This window comes from Oncorhynchus tshawytscha, linkage group LG05 (assembly GCF_018296145.1).
Source record: "Oncorhynchus tshawytscha isolate Ot180627B linkage group LG05, Otsh_v2.0, whole genome shotgun sequence".
NCBI lineage: Eukaryota > Metazoa > Chordata > Actinopteri > Salmoniformes > Salmonidae > Oncorhynchus > Oncorhynchus tshawytscha.
Window position 1 is genome coordinate 32,673,086 of NC_056433.1, and position 24,154 is coordinate 32,697,239.

The 24,154-nt window shown below is 42.8% G+C and overlaps 3 protein-coding genes across 4 annotated transcripts; 1 reads left to right on the top strand and 2 right to left on the bottom strand.

Annotated features, from left to right (window-relative positions):
- Window positions 1-256: 256 nt before the first annotated feature.
- bpnt1 (bisphosphate nucleotidase 1) lies at window positions 257-12,754 on the bottom strand. The gene is made up of 9 exons (XM_024420706.2): window positions 12,631-12,754; window positions 11,678-11,799; window positions 11,474-11,578; window positions 11,232-11,339; window positions 11,056-11,104; window positions 8,360-8,451; window positions 7,973-8,173; window positions 574-679; window positions 257-472 (listed from the first exon to the last, which is right to left on the bottom strand). The coding sequence occupies exons 2-9, from the start codon at window positions 11,795-11,797 to the stop codon at window positions 324-326; spliced, it is 930 nt and encodes a 309-aa protein (XP_024276474.1). The 5' UTR covers window positions 11,798-11,799; window positions 12,631-12,754; the 3' UTR covers window positions 257-323.
- An 8,095-nt stretch (window positions 12,755-20,849) lies between these two features.
- On the bottom strand, window positions 20,850-21,682 carry LOC112250509 (SAYSvFN domain-containing protein 1-like). Its single transcript, XM_024420714.2, has 2 exons — window positions 21,472-21,682; window positions 20,850-21,253 (listed from the first exon to the last, which is right to left on the bottom strand). The coding sequence occupies exons 1-2, from the start codon at window positions 21,679-21,681 to the stop codon at window positions 20,936-20,938; spliced, it is 528 nt and encodes a 175-aa protein (XP_024276482.1). The 5' UTR covers window position 21,682; the 3' UTR covers window positions 20,850-20,935.
- Window positions 21,683-21,772: 90 nt separating this feature from the next.
- On the top strand, window positions 21,773-23,822 carry grcc10 (gene rich cluster, C10 gene). 2 transcript variants are annotated; one of them, XM_024420716.2, is made up of 5 exons: window positions 21,773-21,859; window positions 21,949-22,060; window positions 22,449-22,507; window positions 22,872-23,045; window positions 23,214-23,822. In XM_024420716.2, exons 3-5 carry the CDS (start codon window positions 22,456-22,458, stop codon window positions 23,351-23,353), a joined length of 366 nt encoding a protein of 121 aa, XP_024276484.1. In that variant the 5' UTR covers window positions 21,773-21,859; window positions 21,949-22,060; window positions 22,449-22,455; the 3' UTR covers window positions 23,354-23,822. The 2 variants fall into 2 exon arrangements, with proteins under 2 accessions (XP_024276484.1, XP_024276483.1); XM_024420715.2 differs by lacking the exon at window positions 21,773-21,859 and having other exon boundaries at window positions 22,869-23,045.
- The last annotated feature ends 332 nt before the right edge of the window (window positions 23,823-24,154 follow it).

Genomic DNA, 24,154 nt, shown 5'->3' on the forward strand with positions numbered 1-24,154 from the left:
TCCAAAAGACGGCACACGTCTCCAATCAACGGACAAACCCAGCAGTGGGAAGCAGGGGGGGTATGCTGCTGGCCGACTCAGTCTGGGCTGTTAATGTTATGTAGAAATGCCTAAGTAAAAAATTTTTTTTTAACAAGTCAAATATGGCCTGATTTTCCTAGTCAACCATTATCTATACACAGTATAAAAGTGCAGTGGTTTTTAACACTGATGTGCAATATGTTACACAGGTTATTATATAAATAAACAAACACGATTCATGATTAAATAACATTTTATGCAAATGTGTTGTTGGACAATGCGTGGTACAGTAAATTTATCACTCAGGGCTTGAGAGCCTGCAGGACTGACTGGGGCACTCTGCTGGCATAATACTGGTGGTTGCGTAGAGTGGCCAGCACCCCAGCGGAGTTCATGTGCTTCACGTTAGCATCATAACACAATGCACTCCCATGCATGTCTGTCAGCTTACCTGCAGAGGGACAGACAAAAAACAAAATGGCAGGCATCATTAGGGTCCTTACTCATAATTAGGAGGTACTTTCAGTAAGATAAAGGAAGATTGTTGCTTACCTCCTACTGCATGCAGGATGGCTTCAGGGGCACATGTGTCCCACTTTTTAGTTCCTAGACTGGCAAATACATAGGCTGAAGCCTTCCCCTCCACAAGCTGAATAATCTACACAAAGATAGGGTGCAACAGTAGTAAGAATACATTTTAGAATTAGTGTATTCAAACTATTCATACCTCGACTTATTCCAAAGTGTTACAGCCAGAATTCAAAAACACCCATCTACACACAACACTGCAAATGTATTGAAAATTAAATGTCATTTCTATAAATATTCACACCACTGAATACCACAATACATGTTAGAATCACCTTTGGCAGTGATTAGTTGAATAGACAGAGTGAATGATGAAGGCCAGTGATGAAGATGTCTAGTTGGCACCGAGGCCCAGTGTGATTACTCGATCACTATTTATGGCATTGTTTGAATGACTGACCATCTGTGGGCCACAGTGGTCAAACACACCTTTACTGTGGTAGTCTCGAAGAGACAGTCCCACGGTCACTGAAGCCAGGAGAGGTGAAGATTTGAATCACAAAAATGAATGTTACTATGTGAATTCAAGAGTTCATAAAGAACTATGAATTTTGATGTTTCATTGTACTGTAAGTGCTGTGGATTTGTTAGGGAAAGTTCAAAGGGGAACAACAACGATGTGCTCTTATCATAGTGTTGATATGTGATAATTAGATTAGAGAATGTGTCTGAAGTTATAAGTTTTGTTTTGGGCCTTGCAAATTGATGTTAAATTAGACGATGGGAGATACTGGGATTTATCGCTCTTAGAAGAATAAAAGCTTGTCTTAAACTTAGGTCATGGTAGATCTCGATGTATGTTTGTATATCATAGTGATGAATTTTCTATGCCGTTAAAACAATATTTTGCATTCTTTTTATCATGACGATTTCTGGTATGACCCTGCCAAGCCAACCCAGCTCTAATGATGCCTCTAGCAGTGCCTTAGACTGCTGCACCACTTGGAAGTCCAAATCTGATCACGTTTAAATAGATACGAACCGTAGTCCTCACATTGGAGTAATTTTCCTTTAAATATTAGATGAGATGTCTAATAGTACATCTTATTCACAATATACAGTACCAGCCAAAAGTTGTCACCTACTCATTCCAGGGGTTTTCTTTGACTATTTTCGACATTGCAGAATAGTGAAAACATCAAAACTATGAAATTACACATCTAGAATCATGTACTAACCAAAAAAGTGTTAAACAAATCAAAATATATTTTATATTTGAGATTCTTTAAAGTAGCCACACTTTCTTTACCGTGACAGCTTTGCACGCTCTTGGCATTCTCTCAACTAGCTTCATGAGGTAGTCACGTGGAATGCATTTCAAGTCCATATTATGGCAAGAACAGCTCAAATAAGCAAAGAGAAACGACAGTCCGTTACTTTAAAAGACATGAAGGTCAGTCAATCCGGAACATTTCAAGAACTCTGAAAGTTTCTTCAAGTGCAGTTGCAAAAACCATCAAGCGCTATGATGAAACAGACTCTCATGAGGACCGCCACAGAAAAGGTAGACACAGTTACCTCTGCGGCAGAGATTACGTTAGAGTTACCAGCCTCAGAAATTGCAGCCCAAATAAGTGCTTAACAGAGTTCAAGTAACAGACATTTATCAACATCAACTGTTCAGAGGAGACTTTGTGAATCAGGCCTTCGTGGTTGAATTTCTGCAAAGAAACCACTACTAAAGGACACCAATAATAAGAGACTTGCTTTGGCCAAGAAACGCAAGCAAAGGACAGACTGGTGGAAATCTGGCCTTTGGACTGATTAGTCCAAATTTGAGATTTTTGGCTACAACCGCTGCGTCTTTGTGAGACGCCGAGTAAGTGAACTGATGATCTCCGCATGTGTGGTTCCCATGTAGGAGGTGGTGTGGGGGTGCTTTGCTGGTGACAGTGATTTATTTAGAATTCAAGGCACACTTAACCAGCATGGCTACCACAGCATTCTGCAGCGATACGCCATCCCAGCTGGTTTGTGCTAAGTGGGACTATCATTTGTTTTGCAACAGGATAACAGGAGAGTGATGGAGTGCTGCATCAGATGACCTGGCCTCCACAATCACCTGACCTCAACCCAATTGCGATGGTTTGGGATGAGTTGGACTGCAGGAAAAGCAGCCAACAAGTGCTCATTATATGTGGGAACGCCTTTAAAACTGTTGGAAAAGCATTCCAGGTGAAGCTGGTTGAGAGAATGCAGAGTGTGCAAAAGTTGTCAAAGGGTGTCTACTTTGAATAATCATATTTTGATTTGTTTAACACTTTTTTGGGGTACTACATTATTTCATAGTTTATTTTTTACTATTTTCTACATTGTAGAATAATAGGGAAGACAAAGAAAAACCCTTGACGAGTAGATGTGTTAACCTTTGACTGGTACTGTATGCTTTCTCTAACTGCATCTCTGAGCCAGAGTTAACTCAATCATTTAATGCTAGGACATTGATTGCAAGATATTAGCTCCTTGTCCCTTTGCCTCTTAATAATTGCATAATGGTAAACCTAGATACGTGCATCTTGTGGTGACGCAAGGCTTGCAAACTTGGCTATACCCACTGGGTATGATTATGGGGCTATAGCATTCACATGATGGAGTCAGATGTAATATCATAGTAGGGTCATAGACCCCTAAAAGAATTGTCATCCTCAGACGAAGTGAATTTTCACGATTCTACAGTTACATCTGTGAGTCTTTCTGGGTAAGTCTAAGCTTTGCTCACCTGGATTGTACAATATTTGCACATTCTTTAAAAACTTCAAGCTCTGTCAAGTTCATTGTTGATCATTGCTAGATAGCAATTTTCAAATCAAATCAAATTTTATTTGTCACATACACATGGTTAGCAGATGTTAAATGCGAGTGTAGCGAAATGCTTGTGCTTCTAGTTCCGACAATGCAGTAATAACCAACAAGTAATCTAACTAACAATTCCAAAACTACTGTCTTATACACAGTGTAAGGGGATAAAGAATATGTACATAAGGATATATGAATGAGTGATGGTACAGAGCAGCATAGGCAAGATACAGTAGATGGTATCGAGTACAGTATATACATATGAGATGAGTATGTAAACAAAGTGGCATAGTTAAAGTGGCTAGTGATACATGTATTACATAAGGATACAGTCGATGATAGAGTACAGTATATACGTATGCATATGAGATGAATAATGTAGGTTAAGTAACATTATATAAGGTAGCATTGTTTAAAGTGGCTAGTGATATATTTACATTTCCCATCAATTCCCATTATTAAAGTGGCTGGAGTTGAGTCAGTGTCAGTGTGTTGGCAGCAGCCACTCAATGTTAGTGGTGGCTGTTTAACAGTCTGATGGCCTTGAGATAGAAGCTGTTTTTCAGTCTCTCGGTCCCAGCTTTGATGCACCTGTACTGACCTCGCCTTCTGGATGATAGCGGGGTGAACAGGCAGTGGCTCGGGTGGTTGATGTCCTTGATGATCTTTATGGCCTTCCTGTAACATCGGGTGGTGTAGGTGTCCTGGAGGGCAGGTAGTTTGCCCCCGGTGATGCGTTGTGCAGACCTCACTACCCTCTGGAGAGCCTTACGGTTGAGGGCGGAGCATTTGCCGTACCAGGCGGTGATACAGCCCGCCAGGATGCTCTCGATTGTGCATCTGTAGAAGTTTGTGAGTGCTTTCGGTGACAAGCCGAATTTCTTCAGCCTCCTGAGGTTGAAGAGGCGCTGCTGCTCCTTCTTCACGATGCTGTCTGTGTGAGTGGACCAATTCAGTTTGTCTGTGATGTGTATGCCGAGGAACTTAAAACTTGCTACCCTCTCCACTACTGTTCCATCGATGTGGATAGGGGGGTGTTCCCTCTGCTGTTTCCTGAAGTCCACAATCATCTCCTTAGTTTTGTTGACGTTGAGTGTGAGGTTATTTTCCTGACACCACACTCCGAGGGCCCTCACCACCTCCCTGTAGGCCGTCTCGTCGTTGTTGGTAATCAAGCCTACCACTGTTGTGTCGTCCGCAAACTTGATGATTGAGTTGGAGGCGTGCGTGGCCACGCAGTCGTGGGTGAACAGGGAGTACAGGAGAGGGCTCAGAACGCACCCTTGTGGGGCCCCAGTGTTGAGGATCAGCGGGGAGGAGATGTTGTTGCCTACCCTCACCACCTGGGGGCGGCCCGTCAGGAAGTCCAGTACCCAGTTGCACAGGGCGGGGTCGAGACCCAGGGTCTCGAGCTTGATGACGAGCTTGGAGGGTACTATGGTGTTGAATGCCGAGCTGTAGTCGATGAACAGCATTCTCACATAGGTATTCCTCTTGTCCAGATGGGTTAGGGCAGTGTGGTTGAGATTGCATCGTCTGTGGACCTATTTGGGCGGTAAGCAAATTGGAGTGGGTCTAGGGTGTCAGGTAAGGTGGAGGTGATATGGTCCTTGACTAGTCTCTCAAAGCACTTCATGATGACGGAAGTGAGTGCTACGGGGCGGTAGTCGTTTAGCTCAGTTACCTTAGCTTTCTTGGGAACAGGAACAATGGTGGCCCTCTTGAAGCATGTGGGAACAGCAGACTGGTATAGGGATTGATTGAATATGTCCGTAAACACACCGGCCAGCTGGTCTGCGCATGCTCTGAGGGCGCGGCTGGGGATGCCGTCTGGGCCTGCAGCCTTGCGAGGGTTAACACGTTTAAATGTCTTACTCACCTCGGCTGCAGTGAAGGAGAGACCGCATGTTTTCGTTGCAGGCCGTGTCAGTGGCACTGTATTGTCCTCAAAGCGGGCAAAAAGTTATTTAGTCTGCCTGGGAGCAAGACATCCTGGTCCGTGACTGGGCTGGATTTCTTCCTATAGTCCGTGATTGACTGTAGACCCTGCCACATGCCTCTTGTGTCTGAGCCGTTGAATTGAGATTCTACTTTGTCTCTGTACTGACGCTTAGCTTGTTTGATAGCCTTGCGGAGGGAATAGCTGCACTGTTTGTATTCGGTCATGTTACCAGACACCTTGCCCTGATTAAAAGCAGTGGTTCGCGCTTTCAGTTTCACGCGAATCAATCCACGGTTTCTGGTTAGGGAATGTTTTAATCATTGCTATGGGAACGACATCTTCAACGCACGTTCTAATGAACTCGCACACCGAATCAGCGTATTCGTCAATGTTGTTATCTGACGCAATATGAAACATATCCCAGTCCACGTGATGGAAGCAGTCTTGGAGTGTGGAGTCAGCTTGGTCGGACCAGCGTTGGACAGACCTCAGCGTGGGAGCCTCTTGTTTTAGTTTCTGTCTGTAGGCAGGGATCAACAAAATGGAGTCGTGGTCAGCTTTTCCGAAAGGGGGGCGGGGCAGGGCCTAATATGCGTCGCGGAAGTTAGAGTAACAATGATCCAAGGTCTTTCCACCCCTGGTTGCGCAATCGATATGCTGATAAAATTTAGGCAGTCTTGTTTTCAGATTAGCCTTGTTAAAATCCCCAGCTACAATGAATGCAGCCTCCGGATAAATGGTTTCCAGTTTGCAAAGAGTTAAATAAAGTTCGTTCAGAGCCATCGATGTGTCTGCTTGGGGGGGATATATACGGCTGTAATTATAAACGAAGAGAATTCTCTTGGTAGATAATGCGGTCTACATTTGATTGTGAGGAATTGGCTGCACCGCCTCGGATAGCGTCTCTCCAGTGAGCCATGTTTCCGTGAAGCAAAGAACGTTACAGTCTCTGATGTCCCTCTGGAATGCTACCCTTGCTCGGATTTCATCAACCTTGTTGTCAAGAGACTGGACATTGGCAAGAAGAATGCTAGGGAGTGGTGCACGGTGTGCCCGTCTCCGGAGTCTGACCAGAAGACCACCTCGTTTCCCTATTTTTCGGAGTCGTTTTTTTGGGTCGCTGCATGGGATCCACTCCGTTGTCCTGTTTGTAAGGCAGAACACAGGATCCGCGTCGCGAAAAACATATTCTTGGTCGTACTGATGGTGAGTTGACGCTGATCTTATATTCAGTAGTTCTTCTCGACTGTATGTAATGAAACCTAAGATGACCTGGGGTACTAATGTAAGAAATAACACGTAAAAAAACAAAAAACTGCATAGTTTCCTAGGAACGCGAAGCGAGGCGGCCATCTCTGTCGGCGCCGGAAGTCTTGTCATAGATTTTCAAGCTGATTTAAGTCAAAACTAACTAGGCCACTCAGGGAAATTCAATGTCAGGGTAAGCAACTCCAGTGTATATTTGGCCTTGTGTTTCAGGTTGTACTGCTGAAAGGTGAATGTTTCCAAGTGTCTGCTGGAAAGCAGACTGAACCAGGTTTTCCTCTAGGATTTTGCCTGTGCTTAGCTCTATTCTGTTTAAGGTAAAAAATAAACTCCCTTGCCGATGAAAAGCATACCCATAACATGATGCAGCCACCACCATACTTGAAAATATGGAGAGTGGTACTCAGTGATGTGTTGTTGGATTTGCCCCAAGCATAACACTTTGTATTCAGGATAAAGTTCATTTCTTTGCCACATTTTTTTGCAGTATTGCTTTAGTGCGTAATTGCAAACAGGATGTATGTTTTTGAATATTTGAAATATGTACAGGCTTTCTTCTTTTCACTCTGTCATTTCGGTTAGTATTGTGGAGTAACTACAATGTTGTTGATCCATCCTCAGTTCTCCTATCACAGCCATTAAACTAACTGTTTTAAAGTCACCATTGGCCTCATGGTGAAATCCCTGAGCGGTTTCCTTCCTCTCTGGCAACGGAGTTAGGAAGGACTTCTGTATCTTTGTAGTGACTGGGTGTATTGATTGATACGCCACCCAAAGTGTAATTAATAGCTTCACCATGCTCAAGAAGATATTCAATCTCTGCTTTTATTGTATCATTATGTGTGTAATCGTTAAGACTGGGGAGTCTTTCAGGATAAAAAATAAATAAACAGAATTCAGCTAAGCACAGGGAAATATCATAAAGGAAAGCCCGGTTCAGTCTGTTTTCCACCAGCCACTGGAAGAAAAATTCTCCTTTCAGCAGGACAAATCTACAAAAGGCCAAATCTACACTGGAGTTGCTTACCAAGAAAACAATGTTCCTGAGTGGCCGAGTTAAAGTTGACTTTACTTGAAAATCTACGGCAAGACCTGCAAATTGTTGTCTAGCAATGATCAACAACGTGCTTCTACAAAGTATTTACTCAGGGGTGTGAATACTAATAAGATTTTCTGCATTTCATTTTCAACGAGTTTGCAAAAAAAAAATCTAAAAACACATTTTCACTTTGTCATTATGGGGTATTGTGTACAGGCCAGTGACACAAAATCTCAATTTAATCCATTTGAAATTCAGGCTGTGAATACTTTCTCTGAATACATATGCACCCCTAACCTTCCCATCCCTGTATATTTCACCTTATTTCCTGCTCCGCCGACTCTTATCACATCATGAGGTTCCATGGCATCCACAGTGTCTGTGACGAGTTTGTTGCTGTGGGAACGGGTTGTGGTGACAATGCGTCGGCCATCCGGGACCTCCTGTAGCTCGAACCCGAAAGCGCCCAGTCCGGGCATTCCCCACAGAGTTCTCCCCATGTCTGCTGACTCCGCCCCCAGCTGTGGATACAAAAAAAAGGAAATGATACACTCACATACTAAAGAAGTGTTCAGTAGGGCACACTATAGAAAATGAAAAATCTCCCTATTTCAAAACATTTTCTCCCTACTGAATATATCATGCCGATACGGTGAGAGGGTATAAGACAGAAAAATTATTTTTCGTTGTCGATTATTTGTTGGTACCTGATAATTGAAGAAGGGCTGGTTGATGACCCCAGCAATGGCCTTCCCGCCATATGCAATGCCGATCAGAACAGTCACATGATCAAGAAGCCCTGACATCATATGACAACATTTTAGCTGAAGGGAACAAATAACAGTGGACTTCACACAAGTATTGTCATTGTACTGTATAACTACACTGAACGAAAATATAAAAAACACAACATGCAACCATTTCAAAGATTTTACTGAGTTACAGTTCATATAAGGAAATAAATCAAAATACATTCATTAGGCCCTTATCTATGGATTTCACATGACTGGGCAGGGGTGGGCCTGGGAAGGCATAGGACCACCCACTTGGGAGCCATGTCGACCCCACTCGGGTCCAGGCCCAGCCAATCAGAATTTGTTTTTCCCCACTAAAGGGCTTTATTACAGACATAAATACTCCTCAGCACTCCCCCCTCAGACGATCCCGCAGGTGAAGAAGCCAGATGTGGTCCTGGCCTGGCATGGTTACACATGGTCTGTGTTTGTGAGGCAGGTTGAACGTACTGCCAAATTCTCTAAAACGACGTTGGAGGCGGCTTATGGTAGATAAACATTACATTTTCTGGCAACAGCTCTGGTGAACATTCCTGCAGTCAGCATGCCAATTGCACACTCCCTCAAAACATGAGACATCTGTGGCATTGTGTTGTGACAAAACCACACATTTTAGTGGACTTTTGTCCCTAGCACATGGTGCACCTGTGTAATGATCATGCTGTTTAAATCAGCTTATTGATATGCCTCACCTGTCAGGTGGATGATTTATCTTGGCAAAGGAAAAATGCTCACTAACAGGGATGTAAGCAGATCTGTGCACAACATTTTTGAGAAATAAGCTTTTTGTGCATATGGAACATTTCGGGGATCTTTTATTTCAGCACATGAAACATGGACCAAACACTTTACATGTTGCGTTTATATTTTGGTTCAGTGTATTTTTCCAGCATGAAAAACAAATCAGTGAGGTAAAAGTAGTATAATGGTACAAAGGAAAAAAGGGATAGAGAGAAGCCCTAGGACCATTCCTCAGGACTACCTGGCCTGGTGACGCCTGGCTGTCCAGTCTGGTCGCGCGGCAAAAGTTAGTAAGGACGCCTGTATCTTTGTAGTGACTGGGTGTATTGATTGATATACCATCCAAAGTGTAATTAATAACTTCACCTTGCTCAAAAATATATTCAATCTCTGCTTTTATTTTATAATTATGCGTGTAATCGTTAAGGACAGGGGAGTTTTTCCAGGATAAAAAAATAAACGGACTTCTGCTAAACACAGGGGGGGAAAAAAATCTGAGGAAAGCCTGGTTCAGTGTTTTCCACCAGACACTGGGATAAGAATGATCCTTTCAGCAGGACAATAAACTAAAACACATGGCCAAATCTACACTGGAGTTGCTTACCAAGAAAAAACGGAATGTTCCTGAATGGCTGAGTTACAGTTTTGACTTTACTTGAAAATCTACGGCAAGACCTGAAAATGGTTGTCTGGCAATGATCAACGAGGTGCTTCTACAAAGTATTTACTCAGGGGTGTGAATACTAATATGAGATTTTCTGCAATTCATTTTCAACAAATTTGCAACAAATTTTTAAAACATGTTTTCACTTTGTCACTATGGGGTATTGTATATAGGCCAGTGACAAAAATCTCAATTTAATCCACTTGAAATTCAGACTGTAACAACATGTGGAACGTTAACGGATGTGAATACTTTCAGAAGGCACTGTATATTAATACATATGCACCCCTATACCTTCCCATTCCTGTATATTTCACCTTATTTCCTGTTATCACATCATGAAGTTCCATGGCATCCACGGTGTCTGTGGCGAGTCTGTTGCTGTGGTTTCAACTGTTCTTCCTGCGGCTATGGAACCCTGACTTGTTCACTGGACGTGCTACTTTGTCCCGGACCTGGTGTTTTTGACTCTACCGCACCTGCTGTCGCGACCTCTGAATGCTCGGCTATGAAAAGCCAACTGACATTTACTCCTGAGGTACTGACCTGTTGCACCCTCTACAACCACTGTGATTATTATTTGACCCTGCCGGTCAAATATGAACATCTTGAAGAACAATCTAGCCTTAATGGCCATGAAATCTCCCCACGATGCATCCAGAAGAGGAATGGCCACCCCTCAGAACCTGGTTCCTCTCTAGGTTCCTTCCTGGGCTCCTCCCTTTCTAGTTTTTCCTAGCCACCTTGCTATGTTGGGGTTTTAAGCTGGGTTTCTGTATAAGCACTTTGTAACATCTGCTGAAAATAAACTTGATTTGATGCCCAAGCATTTCTCCTTTACCCTCCCTCTCCACCTATTCTGCTCTTGTCCCTCCCAGTTCAAATGCCCTCCCTCCATCACCATACGGATAGCCGTGCCGAGAAACTGGGCGCCCGACCCCGTGTGACACATCTGATTTGGCAGGTAGAAACACTTTGCTGCTGCTAAGCAGGGAAGAAAGAATAATGGGATGAAGAAAGATAGGAGAGAGAGACAGAGCAAACAGGGAATCAGCACTGATGATTATGTTGGAGATGTTAATGTTAAGACTGAATGAAAGAAGGGGGAACAGGTTGTCGTCAAATATGTTCTACCCTCTTATGGCTTTGAGTCAGTGACTCTTATCACAGAGTGACTGGCAAAAATAATAACAAGTTTATTTACCTTCAGTGTATTCTTTGGTGCCATCAAGGGGGTCGACCCACACAACCAGCTAAAAAGACAAATTAAAATCTGCCATTCAAACACAGAAACATAGCTGGAATGAGCAGTCAGTACCCAGAAAATAATCAAAATCAGGACATTAGGTTTCAGTTTCAGCTCTAAAGTGTCTCTCTCACCTCCTCTTCTTTCAGGGCACTGTACTCTGCTGGACAGGACTTCTGTAGGATGTCTTCAGATTGACCGCTCTCAATCAGGTCCTCTTTGACAGCCTCCTCTGGCAGATCCTGACGTGTGAGAGAGATGTTCACTGTTCAGACTAGGATGTTGTGAAATGTGTTGTGTATTCTAATCTGCAGATCAATGTTTATTTGTCAGTAACATTAGGACAGATCCTATTAATGTACATTCATATACCCACCTCCTCTCCGATTATGGTGATTTTGGGGAAGCTTTTAGACAGGGAGGCACAGATGCTATGCTGGACCAGCCGGTCTGCCAGTGTCTGTAGATCGTTGGCCCCTGTCTGTGTACATTGAGTACAGAGAAATAATTTATAAAACAACAATCAAGCTCCATTTCAATCTCCAGCATTTTGTCCCCCTCTCCTTTCAGTCAGTCAAACCTTTTCCACAATGCCCAGCTCTCCGCTCTGAAGAACCCTTCGTACAATGGCTCCAGCCTTCTCTGCCATAGCGTAAGCCGAAGCTACCAGACGCATCACCACAGCTGGATTTCCAGACATTGCTGATGGAAAGAGAAACACAAAGTGTAAAGCCGAGGGAGAAAGTTTCCACTATGTACCCTCGAGACTTCATTGTATCACTCACACCAGTCAACAAGTCATTGTAATCAACACACCCTCGACATGTAGTAGAGTTATGTGCAGTATTTGTGCTGTGACCATTACTTTGGCAAAATAAATACCTTTGTGCCTAAAACACATTTTTAGGCACTAATATACTACCTGTCCTACACATACCATATCTCAATGACACACACGAAATGAAGTAGTTGCAGTAACAACGTGCCATGAGGACAATTGGCTTAACTATTGGAATTAATTAGATGCGCATGATTCCACCCTTCTGAACCCAACGGTCAAAATGTTACTAGCTAACGTGATGGCTTACTATAATCTCTCGTGACAACATTCGCGAGAATTGTACTTCTGGGTAACCGAGGTGACTAATAGCTATGTATGTGTGCGTGTTATAATGCTTACTACCACCAGAAACCTTGTGATATTTTCAAGCAAATAAGTCTGTTCTGACTTAGCCTAGGTAGTTGATAGTGCACATCTAGCGTCCATGCACTGTATCGGCTGCCCAGGCTAGTTCTGACTGTTCCCTCCCGACATTAGACTACTAGCTACTGTAGTGCCACAAGACTGCAGGAACGTTAGTAACTTAGTGCTGGTTAGCTAGCTACAGTATTTAGGAAAGCGATCTAAATTGAGACAACAACATGAACGTTCAATCAGCAGCACTGAGTACACTATCTTCACTACACATTTATAGTACACCAATAACCGAGCTAGTAAGCACATTGTTAATGAAATAATATAATGGCTCTTACTAATCTCCAGAAGGGACAGCTCGGGACTTGTTGTACTGCAATGAATGTGAGGTATACCGCGGCCCTGGGTGCAGGGACATCAATATGGCTTCTTCGGTGATGTTCAACGACAGGTTGGCATCCATTAAATGTGGCATTACTGCCACCTACCCGACTGGAGTATAACTTCCTTATACTTTGTTTTTTAAAGTTTTTTTTGTTTTTTGTCTAAAATAAAGAAATACAAAAATTCAACAAATGCCCTACCATCTAAATACCATACTCCACTATTTAAATCTATTGAGTCCTACTTCAGGCCAACAGTCAAAGGATGGGACACCACCACTTAACACACCCTGTAACTCTTCTGATGTCAAGTCTCGCACACCCAAATACCTCTCTGCAGCTGCCACCACAACCTCTATGTTCTGCGACTTACGTTCCATCCCTGCAGTACAGTTGATAACCACTACTATAAATGCCCAAAATCCAATCTTACCAATATCACTTGTTAGTTTATCCCTCTGTACTGGTACAGATCTACTACTCATGCCACTCCTCTCAGGATCTCTCTTTGTCGGGGCAAAGACTCAACATCAAAACTCAAAAGAACAGACAATGACTCTTCTGTTTTTCCACTCACGCCACCCTGTCTGCGATGCACCAAACAACGAGCACCACAAACACCGGGAATATTCCCTTCAGTTGGTCAGCTTTCACATTTACCGCTAATGTTACCCCAGTAATCACTCCTTTCAAAAAAATAGATCTGTAAAGAAAAGAAAATCATAAATTAAGGCTTACCAGATCATTTACTTTAAGTAAGAATATGTTCAAATAGAATATAGCCTATATCTGTGACTTTATAAGTGTATTTAGACCACATTGATAAAAGGACAGGATATCTTGTGGTTCACTGAGCGGTTTCATGTACTGTATGTTACCTGGAGAACTGCATGGTGTAGGGAGAGTGAGGAGAGGTATGGCCATTCACCTCTTGTGAATGCCACTTGGCCTCATTTCCCCACAAAAGGGATTGAACCCACATGGAGGCATGCAGGTATTTTAATAACAATCATTAGATACACATTTCACCATAGAGATGGTATTGGCCAGGTGATGAGAGGTGCCTGGTTTCCTCCAGACGTGACCACATGTATTTTATTGATGGCAATTTGAATGCACAGAGATACACTATACAGTGCATTCGGAAAGTATTCAGACCTCTTTACTTTTTCCAAATTTTGTTAGGTTACAGCCTTATTCTAAAAAAAAAAATGTTTATCCTCGTAAATCTACACACAATATCCAACAATGACAAAGCGGTGGGTTTGGCACCCGGCCAAACTTAACTGGGGGAGAAGGGCCTTGGTCAGGGAGGTGACCAAAAACCCAGTGGTCACTCTAACAGAGCTCCAGAGTTCCTCTGTGGCGATGGGAGAACATCTAGATGGAATCCACTCCTCAGTAAGAAGTACATGACAGCCCACTTGGAGTTTGCCATAAGGCACCTAAAGACTCTCAGCCCCATGAGAAACAAGATTCTCTGGTCTGATGAAACCTAGATTGAACTCTTTGTACTGAATGCCAAGGGTCATGTCTGGAGGAAACCTGGCACCGTCCCTATGGCGAAGCATGGTGGTGGCATTATCATGCTGTGGGGATGTTTTTCAGCAGCAGGAACTGGAACACTAGTCAGGATCGAGAGAAAGATGAATGGAGCAAAGTACAGAGAAATCTTTGATGAAAACCTGCTTCAGAACTCTCAGGATTTCAGACTGGGATGAAGGTTCACCATCCAACAGGACAACAACCCTAAGCACACAGCCAAGACAACACAGGACTGGCATGGGACAAGTCTGAATGTCCTTGAGTGGCCCAACCAGAGCCCGCACTTTAACCCGATCAAACCTCTCTGGAGAGACCTGAAGATGTCTGTGAAGTGACGCTCCCCATCCATCCTGACAGAGTTTGAGAGGATCTGCAGAGAAGAATGGGAGAAACTCCCCAAATACAGGTGTGCCAAGCTTGTAGCGTCATACCCAAGAATACTCAAGGCTGTAATCGCTGCCAAAGGTGATTCAACAAAATTCTGAGTAAAAGGTCTGAATACTTATGGAAAAGTAATTTTTTACGTTTTTGAATTTGATTGAATTTGCAAAAATGTCTAAAAACCTGTTTTTGCTTTGCCATTATGGGGTATCGTGTGTAGAGCGACGAGGGGAATTTTTTAAAATCAATTTTAGAATAAGTCTGTTTTGTAACAAAATGTGGAAACAGTCAAGGTGTCTGAATACTTTCTGAATGCACTGCATATACAAAAGTATGTGGAAACCCCTTCAAATTAGTGGAATTTGCTATTTCAGCCTCACCCATTGCTGACAGATGTATAAAATTGAGCACACAGCCATGGAATCTCCATAGACAAACATTGGCAGTAGAATGGCCTTACTGAAAAGCTCAGTGACTTTCAACATGGCACTGTCATAGGATGCCACCTTTCCAACAAGTCATTTTGTCAAATTTCTGCCCTGGTAGAGCTGCCCGGTCAACTGTAAGTGCTGTTATTGTAAAGTGGGAAGGCTAGGAGCAACAACGACTCAGCCGGGAAGTGGTAGGCCACACAAGCTCACTGCCGAGTTCTGAAGCGTGTAGTGCGTAAACATCGTGGCCGGCCCGCTCTCCTGGACCGCCGACATGGCCATCTTCTTTGGCATCAACAAGGAAGTGCTGCCACTCAAGGTACGGGGAACAGGCGCTGAATGATGTTACCCTCCATAAAGTAGTATCGTAGCACTATTTGTCTGTGTGTACATGTGTGTGGGAACTGATATTAGATAACCATTGTGAACAGCCTTTCCTCTCTCCAGGTTAGCCTGGTTAGAGTGTGGACAGGCTAACCTAGTTATGCAAGAGGACAGACTGACTATAGCCAATGCTGAGTTGGCCAAGGCTCAGGCTCAGCTGGATGAGAAACAGGCCGAGTTGGACAAAGCACAAGCCAAGTTTGATGCTGCCATAAAGGAGGAACAGGTAAGGTCCAATCCTTAAAAAAAAACATTTTCTTGAATTAGAAATAATGCAAAATAAATACAAATGTATAGATAGAATAGTACAATAGAATATAGTTCACTCAGTAGATGAGTTTGTGGACTTGCTGGATGAAAAGGAAGAAAATTCAGGAATAAAATGGTGGCAGCGTCAGCACTCATTGATGGGCTTAGTGGAGAGAAAGTGCACTGGACAGAGCAGAGAAAACAGTTTAGACCACAGATCAACAAGCAGGTTACAGATAAGAGAAGGATAGCAGAAAGTTCCTTTACGTTCAGTATTCTGACTGAAGGCATTATCTATATAGATGTAATACAATGCAATACAAAACAATGCACTACAGACAATATCAATAGTTTTATCTAAAAAAAAGGATAACTTTTTAAATGGTTTTCGATTTTTATTTTTTTATGAAATTCACTTATGTTTGCAGGTTTCCTGACAGCCATGAGGCAGGAGGTAACCAGGGCTGGGCCCTGGACACAGGCACCCTGCATAACGAAGTGCTGAAGCAGAGCAAGGAGATTACTGCCTCTCCGACTAAGTAGCCTCATGCAAAATAGTGTCATATAACAACACATGTGCTAGATACATCTTTCTCATTGGAACTCTCAATACCATCCCTCATCATTTTGATTTATTTATTTAACCAGGAAGGGCTCATTGAGATTTAAATCTCTTTTTCAAGAGCGCCCTGGCCAAGATAGGTAGCACCAAGTCATTACAAAAAGGTACAGACAGACAACATGAAAAACTACAAGTAATCTAGTAAAAACCATTGAATTCACAAGAGTATAACAAAATAAAAAAAAACAGCAAATTAAAAACATTGACAGGTCAGGGAATCAGCCTCAAAATCCTTCATCAGTGATTTAAAAACACCAATTGGGACAAGTTCTTCCAGTTTTAAAGTATTTTGTAAGGTGTTCCAAGACATGGCGCAGAGTACATAAAAGCCCTTTTACCAAATTCAGTTAGCAGGATAAAGTCCAGCGAATGAAGAGAGTACCCACCACATTTCTGAACAATAAAAATGCCCAAATAAAAAAGTAGTAAACTCAAAATGGCTTTGTAAATAAAAGTATACCAGTGACTGAGCCTACGAGTGACTAGAGAAGGCCAGCCAACCCTGGTATACAAAGTGCAGTGGTGCGTAAGGGTTTTGCAGTTTAAAATAAATCTCAAAGTGCCATGGTAAAGAGTGTCAATTGATCTCAAACACTGAGCGGAAGCATTCATATATAAAATATCCCCATAGTCTAGTAAAGGCATAAATGAAGCTGATACTAGCCTCCTTCTGGCTTCAAAAGAAAAACAGGCCTTATTCCTAAAATAAAGTCCCAATTTCAGCTTAAATTTTTTTGCAAGTTGTTGAATATGCAATTTGAAAGAGAGGCTATCATCAATTAAAATTCCAAGATATTTATATGAGGTTACAACCTCAATCTCCTTGCCCTGACAGGTAGTAATAGGTGAAAGGTTCAGAGGTCTATTTCTTGCATTAGAAAATACAATTAGTTTAGTTTTCTCAGTATTGAGGATAAGCTTCAATTGACACAAGGTATGTTGAACAGTATAAAAAGCCGTTTGCATGTTCTGGAAAGCTTTTATAAGAGAAGCTTTTGTAAGATAATCTTATCGCTGTCTCTCAGGAGGGGGCCTACGTCTTGTTCCTGGATGGGGCTGGCTAGGACCGAAGAAACTGTCGTCTCATGTTCACCCCCGCCTGTGATTCACGTTCACCATCAACTCCACCGCCCCAAATTCTTCATCTTCTCCATTTACAAGCCCAGGCACAAAGACCTCACCTACATCACAGGGGTGGTGATATGCAGTGCAGTCAACCGATCTTAAAGTGGTTTTGCCCTGCTCTGTGACATCAAGTAATGGACAACTGTCTTTCTTTGGTATTTGTGTGTGTGAACCTGTGTTGTTTCATTCAAGTAGGACAGATAAACTAGTGAGATGTAGAAATTTTAATGGAATTAACAAGCAGTTTTACATTACAACCAACAGCAGTGTGCATTGTTCATTGAGTCTAGGTGCAACCAAAAAAACATAACATCATTTTAACACAAAAGGCGTAACTCGCACACATTTAAAAACAGTTCATTTACGTCAGTGTTTCCAGTACCCCCAACAGCACACATTTTTGTTGTAGTCAGACAAACTCACCTGATCCAACTCATTGAGGGCTTGATGATTAGTTGACAAGTTGAATCAGGTGTGCTTGTACAGGGCTACAACAAATGTGTGCTGCTGTGGGTACTGGAGGAATGGAGTTGGGAAACACTGCTTTACATGGTTAGCTGTAGTATTCCCATTTCACAGTCCAACTGCTCTGTTGTGAGAGTGCCAATGAGAGGCTGACAGTCTGGGTTGAACACTGAGTAGGCGCTCAGTTCTCCAGGTTGAAGTTTAGTTGGACTCCGCAGGCCCTGGTAGAGCCAGTAGAAGAGGGAGATGAGGAAGAAAGGCAACCCAAAGCCAAGCTCAGCAAACACCCCAAGCAAAACCAGCCAAAGCAACACCTTCAGCAAAGTCCGGTTTGCAAAACCAAGTCGTCTTGAACCAAGCCTCCGACCAAGAATGCAGTCCAGCAGACAGTCATCCTAAAAGAAATGAGAGAATCAAGTCAGCTAGCTAACATTGAAGGGTGGAATTGAAGTTAGCTATCTATGACTATGCCATGAAGCTACCCTAGTAACTGACGTTTTAGTCATTTGAGTAATTTAGTTTTAGCCTACCCCCCATTGTAAAGTCCCTGTAGCCTGAGGGACAGCAGACATCGGATGTTTTGTCAACTCCAGTGCGTCTGTATCAGCTGTTGACTCCCAACCGGCTGACTTCAAAGTGTTGCCGTTGCCAGGTGACGTTATGGGCTGCATTTCACTAGCCCTTGTACAGGGCTCTGAACTCTACAAGCTTTTGCGAATGTTAACAACTTCTGACTCATGCTCATGCAGAAATTATAGAGTGCGTGGCAATCTATGCAATGTGCGCGCTGTGCACCGCGCGTATCAATCCCTGGTAAAAAAAAAAAAAAACTAGCTAGCCATCTAGCTTGATGAATTGTTGAGAGGTCTACGTAGCAGATTGCCTCGCGATCGTGCGAAATCCCGCCTTCTGAATAGCAGAAATGTTATATAAGATGCTTTCAATGCACTGAGGTGATTCACTGCCACAAAGAGTGGTATGACACATTCGCAGATGCGATATCTTAAAATCTGTTCTACTTTGGTATGTTTACTTCCTGTTCCTGTTCGGGCGTACGTGATGACGTCAGTCTTCTTCATCATCTTCATCATCATCATCATCATCGTTGTTGTCTTCTTCTATTTTGGTATCATGGCGTTTGCACATGTTGTTTGTGCATGCCGCCCCCTACTGTACAGTAGTGTGTGGTCGATCTCGTCACATTTTGTGATACAAAATTACAAGGAAGGGGGAAAATGAAAAAATTGCACCACCAACTAACCCTACAGCTATATACCACTTTCATAAAAATAATTCATCACCACCCCATTCCACTACTTTGAACCAAACTGTTCCTACACCAGGCTGACGCCTGGGAGGATCGGACTCTTTCTCTCAACACACCTTAACTCTTCTGCAGTAAAACCTTGTACACCCAAGTACTTCTCTGCAACTGCCATCACAACATCTATTTTCTGTGATTTACGTTCCATTTCTGCGGTACAGTTGATAACCATGGCAATGACTGCTAAGAAGCCTACCTTACTGAAGCACAAATTTGTATGACTCTGTATTGGCCTAGTACTCACCCTTGACCCATCATCCTCTACTCTCTTCACTGCCTCAGCATACAACACCTTCTGTTCTACTCTGAGCCTGGCAACCTTTGACCCTGGTAACCTCAACCTGTCACTCTCACACCGTGCACTTCTGATCCCCAGCAACATGGGCACCACTACAATTGACATTTTTTTCCACGGATACTACACATTCCTTTGTCCCATGCCCTCTTGCGCACTTCTCACATCTCGGAATCTCCCTCCTATACAGAGCTGCAACATGACCAAAAGCATGGCATCTGAAACACCTTAGTGGGTTCGACACAAAAGCTCTCACTGGATAACTGACATATCCTAATTTAACTTCATCAGTTAAATATTCTGCTTCAAAACTCAAACTGACAGACATAGTCTTCTCAGTTTCACCACCAAACGGCGGTGTCACTGACACAGGGGATCTTTCATTTGAGTTGCTCCACCTCAACACAATGCCACCCCAGTAATCACTCCTTTCAAAGGTGCCCTGCTCCAGAGTAAAGCAAGTCACAGGTCTTGTCCCTAAACCCGACACGAAACACCTGCTCGCTCTGGACAGAAGAAACACAGAAAATTCTCTCTCCGAGCTACCTTCACAGATTTAACAACTTATTTTATACCCAGCCTGAGACTACATTTTGCTTGGCTGATCCATAAGGCAGAGATCAACTTTCTCCAAAATTGTGACTCTCACTGGGCCCGAATCATCCTTTGCGTGACCATTGGGGCGAGGCTTGGACTCTTGAGGTCTTCACCACGCCTGCCACCACAGGTAATTCCTCTCCACTCTCATCAGGTTCAATTTCTGAGCCATCAGAATATGCTTTCCCCAACACACATCTTCCCACTGCACTCTGCTCTTCTCCTTCTTCATCGCTGTCCATAACCACGTCTATTCGTTCACCACGCTCACGCCGTGCTTTCATCTGCTATATGGGCTCATAGAACATGCACTGCTGGCCTTTTTCCAATACCCACCTTCTGTTCCTTAGCCCAATTTACTAATCTGCCAATCTCTGGCCTCTCCATGCTTGCAAAACGTGGGCCACTCTGCCCGCTTGTCGATGTCAACTTGTATGGTTTGGAAGTCCCAAACGAAGGGCCAATAACATCTGTCGTGTCATAAAGCGCAAGGAAACTGAGCACTGTCAGATATATTAAAAAGTATATTTTTCTAAAATATTTCAGACACTGTCAACTTTCTCTGTGTGTGTGTGTGTTCAAAGTACAGTAATATGTTCTAAGTTTCAAGTACACCCATGTTAATGGAATTAACAAGTAGATGTTGGTGCTTTCACAGCATCATCAATGTGTGGCAGTGTTGCATGATCTTGTAGTTTGGAATAGGCTACATTTGACTTCAAAATCAACATCAGCAATGTGCACCATTCAAATAAATACATTTACAGTTCATTTTATTACAGTGGAAATCTTAAAGTACAGTAGCTATTAAATGTCAGAATAAAGTCAGTTGTTTGAGGGTCTCATCTGTTGGCCAGTGGTCTGTAGCCCATCTCTCCCTCTAGCTGCTCTGCAGTAAGTGCCCCCAGGAGAGGCTGACAGTCTGGGTTGAACACTGAGTAAGCGCTCAGTTCTCCTGGTTGACGTGCAGTTGGGCTCCGCAGCCCCTCGTACAGCCAGTAGAAGAGAGAGATAAGGAAGAAAGGCAACCCAAATTCCAGTTCGGCAAACAGCCCAAGTAGAACCAGCCAAAGCAACACCTTCAGCAAAATCAGATTTGTGAAAGCCAGTCGTTTCGAACCAAGCCATTGACCCAGATTGCTCTCCAGCAACCAGCCATCCTAAAAAAGGTGGGGAAAGATTAAATTAAATTAGCGAACAGTGACAAAAATGGAATCGACGTGTATTACTAACGGACATCTACTTGACAAATAGGGCTGGTTTCCCAGACAGCATGCTCAATGAATCTCCAATTAAAGTTTTTATTAGTCCATGACTTGGTTTAAACTGTGTACGGGTAACCGGACCATAGTATTTTGAGTATTGCGTTTTAGCCTACCCCCCAATGTTTAGTCCTTGTAGCCTGAGCGACAGCAGAGATTGGATCTTCTGTAAACTCCTGTGTGTCTGCATCAGCTGTTGATGACTGGCAGCTGGCCGAGATCAAAGTGCTGCCACTGTCAGATGATGTTATGGGCTGCTTTTCGCTCTTCTTAGGAGCCACATCAGCCCTTCTTCGAGCTCTGAACTCTGAAAGCTTTTGCTCCATATTGTAATCCACTCTTGAGTCAATGAAAGACTGCGCGGCAACATGTGCACGACAATTAGGAAATAAAGTTACTGGCTACTGCCTTGGATAGCTAGATTTTGAGCAGTTCCAACATGATTTTTCCTGTGAAATCCCGTCTTCTCAACCGCGGAAATATTGTCTAAAATGTGTTTTCATGGTAATGCTCGAATTCAATGTTTCACTGTTACAGGAAGTATGAAATAGTGTAAATCTGTTTCACTTTAGTTTGTTTCCTTTCCTGTTCAGCCAGGCGTACGTAATGACGTAATGGCGAGTCGTAAAGCGTCACTCCTCACCACCCAGCTGCCAAGCAAAACATTTCTTGCTAGGCTGTTTGTATTTATTCAACTGCTATATTGTAAGTAACCAATACTGCATTTAATTGATTATGTAGGTATTTAATTGCGCATTCCAGAGTAACGTTAAAGATGGAATAGCTATGTAGCTTAACTAGATGCTGTCACCTAGCTAGCTTACCTAGCCACAACAGCTAACTAGCTTACTACAAGGATACTGTACTCATGTCAAACATCTCCATCCATAGTTCTGGATTCATTTGATAAAGCTAAACATATAGCTAGATAGATATGCCCCTTTATGCAGTTTTCCTATGTTTGTGTAAGTAATGGACACAGGAAAGTATTACTCACTGTACATAAACATGCAGAAGTTAGCTAACTAACGTTATCTGAAATACACATTATTCATTGAAATATCTGCTCTTATATCACACCTTTTTTTCCCAGACATATAATGGCCTCAGCTCCAGCCCAGCAGCCCACCCTCACTGTTGAGCAGGCCAGAGGTATGAACAGTCACACAATTGTGCCTTATCTAGGAAAGGAGATACCTTGTCAGTTGCACAAGTTAATGCATTCAACTGAAATATGTCTTCTGCATTTAACCCAACCCCTCTGAATCGGAGAGGTGTGGTGGGCTGCCTTAATTGATGTCCACTGTCCTGGGAGCAGTTGTTGGGGATTAACTGCCTTGCTCAAGGGCTGAATGAAAGATTTTTTTCCACCTTGCCAGCTCAGGGATTTGAACCAGTGGCTTTTTGGTTACTGGCCCAAATGTTCTTAATTGCTAGGCTACCTGCCACCCCACTCTGTTACTAATGCCCGGTTGTGTCACAGATCTATTCACAATGCTCTTGTGTGTTGCAGTAGTGCTGAGTGAGGTCATCCAGGCCTTCTCTGTGCCAGAGAATGCAGCACGGATGGAGGAGGCACGGGAGAGCGCCTGCAACGACATGGGCAAGATGCTGCAGCTGGTGCTCCCTGTGGCCACCCAGATCCAACAGGAGGTCATCAAAGCATATGGCTTCAACAATGAGGGAGAGGGTAAGAAGCCACTTTGTGAAACCAGTTCGATATAGGATGAAGGGATCGAGACAATCTATTGTCACTTTTCAGTGGCATTGATTTGTGTTTTGACTTTACACTTTTAGCTTCATGTTCAGTTCGAGCTCTGTGAAATCAAGGTAGTCATTGCTTATTTTAAATTTTCAGGTGTCCTTAAATTTGCCCGTCTGGTGAAGATGTATGAAACTCAGGACCCAGAGATAGCAGCCATGTCCATCAAACTGAAGTCTCTTCTCCTGCCTCCCCTGTCCACTCCACCCATAGGTGGTGCCATCACAGCTTCCTAGGAAACTCGCCTTGGTCTCTCAGAAGGGACATCTAAAAAAATGTTACTGGACTTGAAAATGTGTGTGCATTGTCAATTTCATAAAGTACGTGCACGCTTGGAACTCTTTTTTTTTTCAATCAATCAATCATAGGAAAAAGTGAATTGGTTACCTTGGTATATCACCCTGGGATAATGCACACAAATCAGACCTGTATTGGTTCAAATGAAAACAAAATTTCAGAATTGCAACCTCCAACCAGGATAGACAAATTTCATTCTTCAAAGTTTAGTTATTGCATTCCTGGATTTAAATGCAATACACCTGACAGCTAACTTAAATCCTGTTTATGAATATTTGTTTTCCGTATTTATTTATTTTGCATTTTGTCTTAAGTCATTTATACCATAATTTACTGTTTGACCTTTTCAATCTGTCACTGCTGGATAAGAGTTAATACATGTAATAAAAAAATAAAATGCTACTCAGATTTGTTAATTTTTTTTTTTTTTAAGTGAAAACAGCAACACACCAAGCATATTAACACAAACTTTATTATTGCAGTAAGACTTTGGCAACTGTTTCTGTTATCATTCACAGTAAAACTCTTCGGGGAGTGGCACATGCCTCAATTTATACTTTGCACATACTGTACTTCTCTCCTTCACACAAAGAAACATTGTAGGATTCAGTCCTTAAATGGCCACATTGAGGTTGTCTGATTTATAGAATCAACAGACTAAATACCCCTCTGTTCATTAGTCCAACCTATGGCACTTGTTTTCATTCTACATTTAAAACATTGACTTAAAAATATTTTCA